The 11266-nt window shown below is 54.1% G+C and overlaps 1 protein-coding gene across 1 annotated transcript in view; it reads right to left on the minus strand.

Moving 5' to 3' along the window:
• The window catches only part of ALDH5A1 (aldehyde dehydrogenase 5 family member A1), a 24094-nt gene extending 13613 nt beyond the window's left edge, over window positions 1–10481 (minus strand). Inside the window, exons 1-4 of the mRNA XM_060614669.3 lie at window positions 9922–10481; window positions 6515–6598; window positions 4966–5136; window positions 3491–3607 (exon numbers count right to left, since the gene is read on the minus strand). Of these exons, the coding sequence (XP_060470652.3) occupies window positions 3491–3607; window positions 4966–5136; window positions 6515–6598; window positions 9922–10239 (690 nt within the window). The 5' untranslated portion in view covers window positions 10240–10481. The remainder of the gene's footprint in view (window positions 1–3490; window positions 3608–4965; window positions 5137–6514; window positions 6599–9921) is intronic.
• Between the last annotated feature and the right edge of the window lie 785 nt (window positions 10482–11266).

Raw genomic sequence — 11266 nt, forward strand, 5'->3', positions numbered from 1 at the left:
AAAAAAAAGTTAAAAAAAACCCTGTAATTTACTATGAAATAAAAAGTTTTTTAATTGTAAGAAGATACAAAACAGCAACATAAATTAAAATTAGAGAAATTTTGGAAATGAGGTAAGGGAACGCAGGAAAGAATTAGACGTACAAGGAAAAACTAATTTCAGAAATGAAAAGCAAACCAGAAGGAACTCAAGAACAACCTAACGGATAATCCCTTTATGGAAAACAGAAGGTGAAGAAGATATTCTTAAAAAAAAATTTTTCTTTTAGTGTTTGTTTTTGCAAGAGAGGGAGAGAGAGAGAGAGAGAGAGAGAGAGAATGAGGAGAAGGGCAGAGAGAGGGGGAGAGACAGAATCCAAAGCAGGCTCCAGGCTCTGAACTGTCAGCACAGAGCCCGACATGGGGCTTGAACCCATGAACCGTGAGATCCTGACCTGAGCTGAAGCCGAGTGCTTAACCAACTGAACCACCCAGGTGCCCCAAGAAGAAGACATTCTTAAAGATTAGGGAAACGATGTCTCTCTCTCCCTCTCTGCCCTCCCCTACTTGTGCTCTCTCTCTCTCAAAATAAATGAGTAAACTTAAAAAAAAAAAAAAAAAAAGTTTACGGAGACGATGAAAAAGGGTACAAGAGAGTAACAAAAAAGACTGACCACGGGGATGACAGGAGTTTCTGGAGAAGTAAACCGACCACGGGTGAAGGACAAACTCTGAAAACCGCCCAGGAAGGAAGCTCTCAGAGACGACAAGAGTTCAGTGCAAACGCCCAGGAGCTGACTCCAGGAGGCCGCCATCGACCAAAAAAGTGACAACCTGGGCTTCATTAAGGACAATACTTGCAAGGGATCGAAACTCATCAAATACATTAAAATCCACAATACTTAAAAAAACAGATGACTTGGTGACCTTCGGCAGTTGGTAGGAATGAATAGGTTATTAATTTGAGACACTGGTAAACAGAAAGAAGGAAATCAGGCATGTATGGGGTCTTTTTCTATGTGAATTTACCGCTGGGTGACCAAGCAGGAGATAACGAGAGGATGTGTTACAGAAATGCTCTAGTGAATAAATGAAATGGAAAAATTCAGGGGCGCCCAGCTGGCTCAGTCCAGGGTGTGTGTGACTCTTGATCTCCAGGTTGTGAGTTTGAGCCCCATGATGGGTGTGATTACTTAAAAAATAAAAAAAAAAAAAAGAACAAATGAAAGAATTCAAAGATCACCATTTCTGTAACTCGTAACCAGTTAACACACCGGGCGGCACTGACCAGCACCCCAACCCCCGCCCGCCGCCAACCTCACAAGACCAGAGACGACTGTGCATCCTAACAGGACACCAGGAGACCCAACCCAAGTCCGATGAGGTGTCTGGATGAAGTTTACAGAGGTTTTTAGAAACGTGGTCCTGAGCCTTTCCAATTGACACAGATGTGTGTTTCTGAATAAGTTTCGTAAGCAGGACGGATCTACTGGCTGTATAGGAACTGGCCCCCGAACGCCATAATTTGTAGGAACCATGCCATTACCTATATCTTCACCCGAGGAACCTAATGAGAAGGTTCACATACACACATCATACAGATTTAAGGATTATTTCAAGGAAAACTATAACAGCTCATCTAGAAAAAAAGCCTCCCGTTCAGTTAATGTTTCCTGTTGGTCTCTGAGATAAGGTGCCCTTGGCGGGGGGACGCCCTTAAAGAATGGGAGCTTCTGGCCACTGGGTCTGGAGCCACAGCGGGTCCCAGGGGCCTCGAATGGCAAACGCAGTAATGTGGTAACAGCCACTGCCTTTGGGAAGCTCCTCCCTCTGACCGCAGGGCAAGAGACAGCAGCACAGGGACCCCGGGGGAGGTGGTCCCGGCCCAGGAGGGATGGGGGTGATGAGGCCACATCCTGACAGCCATGCTCACGAGTGGCTCTCCCTGCACGGGAGCCCTGCCTCCCACAAGCACGTCCCCGGTGCCTCCTGGATCCAGGCACCCTCCCAGGCTCTGGCGGGTGCCCATCTCTACATCTTCACTTCCGTTCCGGGGCGAGTGAAATGCCGGCTGTGGCAGGAGGACGGCATCTCAGTGAACAAGAATAAAGCAGAGAAGGGGATCAGGAGCGCAACGCTGTGATTCTCCAACAGGGTGGCCAGCGGAGCCTCCCTGAGAAGGTGGCATTTGAGTAACATCTCAAGAAGCAAGTCCTGGGCGTGCCTGGGGAAGAACCTGCTGGAAGGAGGAAAAGCAGGTGCAGAGAGAGAGCTGAGTCGGGGTGAGCTGGGTGGCGTGGTCTCAGGCACAGCAGGGGCCACAGTAGCTAGAGCAGAGGGGGACGGGGCTCCAGAGTGACAGGTAAGGTCCGGGAGGGGAAGGGGACTAGGGCTAGGGGCTGGCATCTTATAGGGCCTCGGAGGCCACTGCAGAAGTTGGGGCTTCACTCCAAGTGACAGGAGAAGCCACTGGAGGGTTTTAAACAGAAGAATGGCGAGATCTGATGGGATGCTGATTGAACTGGAGAAGGGAGAGGTAATAAGAGGTTCCCTGGATGTGAGAAATGCCCACATTTTAGTCATATGCCTGCTGACTTAATTCAAGTGATGGACAGATACCATTTTTTAATCTTTTCTTTAACGTTTGTTTATTTTTGAGAAAGAGGGAGACAGGAGGCAGAATCCCAAGCAGGCTCCAAGCTGCCAGGGCACAGCCTGATGTGGGGCCCGAACTCGCAAACAGAGAGATCATGACCTGAGCCCAAATCAGCAGTTGGATGCTTAACCGACTGAGCCACCCAGGAGCCCCACACCTTTTTAAAGTTTATTTATTTATTTTGAGAGACAGCACAAGTGGAGGAGGAACAGAGACAGAGGGGGAGAGGGGCAGAGGGGGAGAAGGAGAGGGGGAGGGAAAGGGAGAGAGAATCCCAAGCAGGCTCTGCCCTGCCAGCACAGAGCCTGAACCTCCAGATTGTGACACGAGCCAGAATCAAGAGTCAGATGCTTAACCGACTGAGCCACCTAAGTGCCCCCACCTTTTTAAAAAAAGTTTATTTATTTTGAGTGAGAGAGAGAGAGAGAACAAGTTGGGGAGGAACGGGTGGGGGGAGCGGAGAGAGCAGGAGGGGGGGAAGAGAGAGAGAGAGAGAGAATGAGAGAGAGAGAATGAGAATTCCAAGCAGGCTCTGCGCTGTCAGCCTGGAGCCCGATGCGGAGCTCAAACCCATGAACCATAAGGTCATGACCTGAGCCGAAACCGAGAGTTGGATGCTTAACCAACTGAGCCACCCAGGCGCCCCGGACAGAGAGCATCTTTAGGGCAGCCTAAAACATGTGTACAGATGTCAGAAAGTCCCCCATCGTTGCTTTTACTCAAACGTCAGACTTAAAATAACTGCTAGTCAGTTAAAACCCAACACCATCTAGCATGAGACACAGCTAAAGGGGCAGGTTTTCAATCTGCTGCTTGGACTTGGTCAGCTCCGTAAGACTGCGGGGGAGAGGCTCACCTCGGCCAGGGCCAGGGCGGAGAAGGGCGTGTGCTCGGCGGGTTTCACCACCACGGTGCAGCCGGCGGCCAGGGCGGCCCCCACCTTCCTGGTGATCATGGCGCTGGGGAAATTCCACTGGGGTGAGAAGAGCAGAGAGGAGATGAGAGACGCTGGACCGCCCCGTCGTTCAAAGGCAGGCAGGTCGGGATGTCAGTCAACAGATGCCATTGCACACACCGACTCCCAAAGCAGTGCTCCCGCTCCCGCTGCACAGGTGAGCTCTCAGAACACCTGACACCCGTCCTCCCGGGCGACTCTGGGGACAAAGGCTCGCCAACACAGGGAACATTTTCAGAATTTAAAACAGTACAAGAGTATCCACACCAGGAGTTGGCAAACTTTTTCTGTAAAGGCCCAGATCATAAAAATTTAGGCTCTGGGGGATGTACAGTTTCTGTCTCAAGTACTCCGTGGTTCTAATGTGGAGGCAGCCACAGACGGTACGTGCAGGAATGGGTGTGGCTGTGTCCCAATAAAACTTTATTCACAAATACAGGCAGCAGGGCTGGGTTAGGCCTGAAAGCTGTAGTTGCCTGACCCTCTAGGAGAAAACATTAGCAAAGGTAATTTTCCAAATGGCAGGTGATTTATTACTTCCTTCTATTTATAGATCTATATTTGTAGACCTCTCCCTATTTTATTTTGACAAATACTTGCATAGTGCCGATTCTGTGCCAGGCACTCTTCTAAGCACTTTTAAATTATAATTAAATCCTCATCAACACCCACTGAGGTCAGTATTATTATCCTGGAGGACAATGAGGACATCCGTTGGGGAAAATTGAGACAGAGCAGTTAAGTAACTTGCCCAAGGTCACACAGCTTGTGAACATCTAGTTCCGGGTCACACGGAACAGGGGGGCGTCAGCCTGTGACTCTGCTGAGCCAGGGAAGAAAGCGGTCTCGGGACCAGCGGGCACTCTAGGTGAACTGACACGAGAGGCCTGGCAGGCGGCAGGCCCTCTGGTGGCCCAGACAGGGCTGGGTGCCCTACCAGCGTATTGTGGCTCTGTCCAGGCAGACACAATGTTGTATTTCTTAGCCTTTTCACCTCCAGAACCTGGCCCACTGCACGCAAACACTTGGCTGTTGATGATAACCATAAACTCAGCACAAAAATGTCCCCAAACCACAGCACGTTCAATGTGTCACATCCTGTCTCTAGGAAAAAAGACCTTTGCAGATGTGCTAGAGCCCCTGCCATGAAGCAGCCTTTAAGCCACGTCAGAAAAGCCACTGGGTCCTGCCGTGGGTCCCCCCACCTCTGCAGGCATTAGAAACAGGCCTCCCCAGCCACCACCCCACACCGGGAATCAGGGAGCAAGGGCAGGTGACAGCCCCCGGCAGGAGCACACGTCTCCCCGAGGAAGAGCGAGCTGTCCCTCGCTGCGTCTCCTACCCCAGGCCCCTGCCCATCCCGTCGGTCCACCTACCGGCGTGATGACCGCAGCCACCCCGAGGGGCTGCTTCAGGACCAGCGCGCGCTTCTCCTTGGCGGGGGTGTAGATGACGTCTCCGTAGACGCGGCGGGCCTCCTCTGAAAACCACTCTAGGAAAAGGGCGGAATAGGCAACTTCCCCCTGCGCCTCCTTCAGCGGCTTCCCCTGGACCGGATCGGAAAAGGACACATTCAGGGGCGCCTGGGTGGCAAGGTCCGTTAAACGTCCAACTCCCGATCTCAGCTCAGGTCATGATCTCAGGGGATCGCAGGTTCGAGCCCCGCATTGGGCTTTGTGCTGTGTTGACAGCATGGAGCCTGCTTGGATTCGGTCTCTCCTCTCTGCCCCTCCCCTACTTGTGCTCTCTCTTTCGAAGTAAGTAAATAGACTTAAAAAAATTAAAAAAAGAAAAGGACACATTCACTGCCTTCTAACCACAAAAGCCTGACTCCGCGCCTGGAAATTCTTCCAGGCCGCATGCACGGCAGACGAGTCTCCTGCCCCTCACAAAACCCACGTGGTTGTTGAGAAATCCGGTGACCCCAGCAGAAGTCTTAGAAAGCAGAGTTACAAACGGTGACAGAAAGCAACGAGCCCCACCCAAACCACAATCCTGTTCGCATCCAAGATAGCGGCAAGTGCCTCTCCTCCTTTATTCTCCTCCTAACATCTTCCCGAGGGTGGGACCCTGGTGTCACATGACTGTTACAGCTACCAGAAGCTACAGGCTCGTTTTCAACGTACAAAAACAACATGAAAAAAAATCAACCGTACCCATCACATGGAAACAACTGGGAACGGTGAGAAAGCATTATTCACGTAGTTTCACTCAAAATCTCTTTCTCACTTGTTATGGTTATCTCTATAACCTCCCCTCCCACCTTCAGTACAGTTTGTTCTCTGTATTTAAGAACCTCTTTTTGTCCTTTTTACTTTTCCTTTGTTCCGTTTCTTAAATTCCACATAGAAGGAAATCATAAAATGTACCAGTCGTTCTTGGACTGATTTATCTCACTTAGCGTAATACTCCCTAGCTCCATCCGTGTTTCTCTATGTCACTCAAGCGTGCAACATACAAATAGTTCTAGCAGCGATGAGGGCCTGGCTTCATTAGCAACTGTTGGTGCTGGGCACAAGAATTAGTTGGTATCTATGGGGGTGCCTGGGTGGTTGGTTAGGCGTCTGACTTTGGCTCGTGATCTCACGGCTCGTGGGTTCGAGCCCCACATCGGGCTCTGTGCTGACGGCTCAGAGCCTGGAGCCTGCTTCGGATTCTGTGTCCCCCTCTCTGTCTGTACTCCCTACCTCCACCACAGCTCCCTTCACCCCCCGCCATCTCAAAAATAAATAAACATCAAAAAAAAATTTTTTTAATAAATAAATAAACATTTAAAAAAAGGATTAGTTGGTATTTGACCATTAGGTGAAGAATTCCCATTTTCTTTAGCTGCAGAACAGCCCTGAAGTTAGAGGCTTTCCTAAGCTTTTGCCTGAGAATTCCAGGGCATTTTCTTAGGGTAACAAGTTAGGACCTTGAACTTACACTTTCAGCTGTAATGATCTTGGCAAGGTCATCCTTATTTTGCATCATTAAGTTGTACCATTTCCGAAGTAATGAACTCCTCTCCTGGCCGAGGAAATAAAAAGAGCAACAGTCATACAAAATAACCTTCCGTGTCCCCTCACTCTCGGGGAGACACAACTTGACCTTTCTTTTTTAAGGCATAATCCACATATAACGTTATGTTAGTCTCAGGTGTGCAGGCCCCTCTTTGATAAGTAATGAGATTCCATTTCAAGTTGCACATAAAGGCGTATGCAGAGTCATAAATTGTGAAAGAGAAAAGCAGCTTCTGTGGAACAGTGCAAATATGAACAATTTCACCGCACACAGGTACAGTTTCCTGCTGGCCCTGCGCTCTGCCAGGTAGGAATCTGGTGACTACAGGCCAGCACTTCCTCTGGGTGAGAGAGGAAAGACTATGTTCTAGGGGGCCTAGCTCGGAGAAAGCAATCAAATATCCGAGTACATGGTCTGCTCGATGTAAAGCACACGCTCTGCCTGAGAGAGAACGAGAGAAGAACGGGAAACGGCAGAAGAACTGCAGGAATACAAAGTGGATTCTGCTGGTGGCAGAAAACACAATGTCCAGGCCGAACCCCAGGGACCAGGGGAGGCGACGAACCATCCTCAGTATGCACAGCCTGTGTTACGGGCTAATGGGCTCCGCCCAAAACACACATGTTGCAGGGGCGCCCGGGTGACTCAGTCAGTTAAGCATCCAACTTCAGCTCAGGTCATGATTTCATGGTTCGTGAGTTCGAGCCCCGTGCCGGGCTCTGTGCTGACAGCTCAGGGCCTGGAGCCTGCTTCGGATTCTCGGTCTTCCTCTCCCTCTGTCCCTCCCCCACTCTCACTCCGTCTCTCAAAATAAACAAACATTAAAAAAAAAAGAAGGAAGCAGCCTTGACTTTGGATTTCTAGCCCAGAGAACTGAGCCAATCTGTTTCTGTTGTTTGAACCATCAGGCTTGTGGGGCAGCTCCCAGAAACTTCCACAGCCTTTGTGAGGAGCTGTGTGAGCATGCAGGGCTCCAGCAGGGAGGCTCACGATGCACGGAGTCACGTGAGGCTCAAGTCCCAGAACCCCCACCTGAGCAGGGGTGAGTGGTGGATGGTGAACTCTGAGCCCCTCGCAGCCAGGTTCCTCATCCAAAACAAGGATTGAGTATCTACCTCATAGAGCCATCGAAAGGACTAGAGGAAGCACCTGTTAAGCACCAAGAACAGTACTCAGATGTGGCAGGCACCGTAAGGGCCCTCAGAGACGGCCTCACCCTAATCACTGCAACCTGTCAACCTGTTACCTTACGTGGCAAAAGAGATTTTGCAGGTGTGATTACGTTAAGGACCTCGAGGTGAGGAGGGTAGCCTGCATTTCCCAGGTGGGCCCAATGTAATCACAAGGTCGCTATAAGAGACAGGCAGGAAGGTCAAAGACCAAGTAGTAGCAGAAAAAGAGGCTGGAGTGTGGGGCTGCCTCAAGAAGCTGGGAAAGGTGAGGAAACCCCTAGAGCTTCCAGAAGGAACACAGCCCTGTCCACACATTTTGGGCTTCTGACTTCCAGAATAGTAAGGGCATTTGTGTTGTGTGAAGTCACAAAGTTTGTGGTAATTTGTTACAGCGGCCACAGGAAACCAACGCGCCGGCTTATGAGGCGCCTGTAAGTACCCAGCTCCCTTCTCCCCTGAGCTCCTCCAGGAGGTCCCAAGGTGGGAAACGGGAGGTCCTAAAACACGTGAAAAGAAAGCTGTGAGGCAAAAAAATGTCAACAGGAAATGCAAGACCTGTGCTATTGAGAGAGGGGAGAACAGTGAGGCTGTGAGCTCGCTGGGATGGGCCCAACGGCAGAATCAACAGGTGAACTCGACCTCCGCAACGGGTGGGCGGGCGGGACGTGAAGGCCTAGGGAAGCGGGCAGAAAGCGGCTGAGGGCGGGGGTGGACGGCACAGGCCTGGGGACAAGAAGGGAGGGTCACGGTGGCCACACAAGCAGTATCGGAGCCCACGTCTCATAGCTGCAGAGGTGGGCCTGTCTTCCTAGGCAAGGCGGAGCCCCTTACTTCCTCAGGAAAATGCTCCGAGATCCTTCCAAGAAGGAAGGAGAGAAGGCCCGAGCTCCTGGAGGACAAGCTGATGCCACGCGTTCATGTTCAAGGGCACTGATGTCAGGTGGGTGACGTGAATACCCGGGGACTGTGTCAGTGAGCGGTCTGGGCACCAGCCCCGGGCTCAAACAACCACCGGAGCAGAGAGGGGGGCAGAAGAGCTGCGGACCCCTGTAACACCGCCAGCTCCTGCCCACCCCCTTCCCCGTCTCAGCTGGTGGTCACTCCTTCCTCCCCGCCACTCTGGCCAGAGACCCTGGGGTCCAGGCTGACCCCTCTTTTCTCACACCCTGTCACCGCCAGGGACTCCAGTTACCTGCACGGTCACAACAGACCCTTCCGCGGACCGCCCTGCTTCAAGCCTCAGTCACTGCCACCAGCCCCCAAGGGGCCTCCACCGCCCCTCCCTCTCCGTGCTGTGCCTCCAGTACCCTTTCCAAATGCAAACCCGATCACCGCTCACCTTGAAACCCTGGGACGGTGCCCCACCTCCCTCAAGGTAAAACCTAGTCCAGGCTCCCCTCTGGATCCAGCAGGCCATCCCCTGACTCTCCCGCCTCCAGAGCCTCCCCACCCCCTTGCTGCTCTACAAATGGGTCAGGCACGCTCCTGACTCGGGAATCTTGGTCCAGCTGAATTCCCTTCCCCTGCCTTTATCATTGCAGCTCGTGTCCTCTGGGAAGCTACCCTGATGCGCAGGCTGAATTGTGTCTCCCCCTGCTGTGCCCCCGGTATCTCAGAACAGGGTCTTGAAAGAGGTTATCAAGGTTCAACGAGGTCATACAGGTGGGTCTTCACCCAACACGACTAGCGTCTTTACAGGAAGAAGGTAAGGACACAGGTAGAGAGGGAAGGTCGTGTGAAGACGACCACCTGCAGGCCCAGGAGATGCCCGCTAGCGCAGCGCCCTTCCACGCAGGCCGAAACCTGGAGCACGGTCCTGCACCACGCCCGACGACCCAGGCTGAGCCACCTGAGCTCACCTCCCGGCCCCCGCCCACGGTCAGGCCCCTCGACCTGCTCACCCCACCCTCGGCTCGCCGCTCATTTCATGTTACTCGTCCGGCTTCTGCCTGCCCGGCTGGACGTTTCCAGAGGCTGGAGAGCGGCGCCTGGCCCCAGCCCCCCCGCACCGCGGTCGGGACCACGCCGACGCTCCAAACTTCCCCGTGGCTCGCCTCTGCTCTCCTTTCTACGACTTCGTGCCCGGCGCATCGGGGAGGGGGGAGCGACGCGGCCGGTTTCCCTATGGGGCAAGCCCGGGCCCCCGAGCGCGCTCACCTTGGCCGAGACGCCCCTCCAGCTGCAGAAAGCCTCGTAGGCGGCGCGCACCGCGGCGCGGGTCTCGGGCACCCCGCAGTCGGCCACCAAGCCCAGCTGGGCGCCGCTGGCCGGGTCGTGCACGGGGAAGGCGGCGGCGGCCGGGAGCCAGCGGCCGCCCACGAAGCTCTCGGTGCGCAGCAGCGCCGCGGACAGGCCGGCCGGGCCCCCGGCAGAGCGGCGGGGCTGCGCGGGGCAGCCGGGGCGCAGGCCGCGGCCCGCGGGCGCGGGCGGGAGGCGCGGGGCCCGGCAGCTCCGCAGCCGCAGGCAGGTCGCCATGGCCCCGGAGGCGGCGGCGGCAGGAAGCAGGCAAGCGAGCGCGCGCCCCAGTGCAAGGGTCGGGGCGGCGGGAGGAGCGAGGCGGCGGCGGCGGCGGGGACGCGCCCAGTTCGCGGGGACGCGGGGACGCGGAGCAGCGCCCTCTCCTGCGCCCTCGGCGCTGCACCGGGTCCTCCGCGAAGAGCGGCTCCGCGCCCCGCCGGACCTCGGAGGCCTCCCCGGGGTACGCACCTGCCGGCCGCACCTTACCCGCCCCGAGTGCTCTTCTGTAATTATTCCTTAGGCCCCCAACTACTGCAAGGCACCTGCTCCCTCTTCCTCGAGCCACCCCGCCCCCCAACCTGCCTCCCCCGCCACCGGAATTTGTACGAGTCCGTGGATGCGCCGGCGGTGCTGCCCCAACCGCTGAGGGCGCGATCTCGGCTCTTCGTCGCCTCAGCCCAGCCCGCTCGGGCTCTGGGCCGAGGGTCCCGTGCGCGGGGCGAGTGTGGCTCCGTGTTGTGCCTGGACGTTTTTCTGGGTGTGTGTTTACATATTCTCTCCATTAATTGGGGTCACCGCCCCCCCACCCCCCCACCCCCCCCCCGCCGTGATCTGTAGCCGTGCCTCTGAAGACCGTCTTGGCCCCAAGCCGAGTCTGTTGTCCACAGGCAGTATGACCTTAGACAAATTAACCTCAGGTTTTTTTGGTTTTGTTTTTTTGGTAGAAAGTTCTTTCGTTGCGAGATAACGTAATTGCTTAGGAGAGTTACTGCAATAAATCGGGCACAACGTTCAAAGTCCTGCTAGCTGCCCTTGGACAAGCCACTGCTACGATTAAAGTTAGGCCTCCCCGACTCGTCAGTGGGACCATTTGTCAGAATCGAATCAACCGAGGTAGAGTCACAAGTAGACAAGAGCATACAACTCCAGAGGCAGCAAGGGAGCCTCCGCATTCATGAGGATGCAAATAGAAATAGGGCTATCTTCGGAATTTGTGGGTTCAAGGGAAGCCCCATTCTATGCATTGATCTAGGACCCCTAGTCT

The sequence above is a fragment of the Panthera onca genome, chromosome B2 (assembly GCF_046562875.1).
Source record: "Panthera onca isolate mPanOnc1 chromosome B2, mPanOnc1 haplotype 2, whole genome shotgun sequence".
Lineage (NCBI taxonomy): Eukaryota > Metazoa > Chordata > Mammalia > Carnivora > Felidae > Panthera > Panthera onca.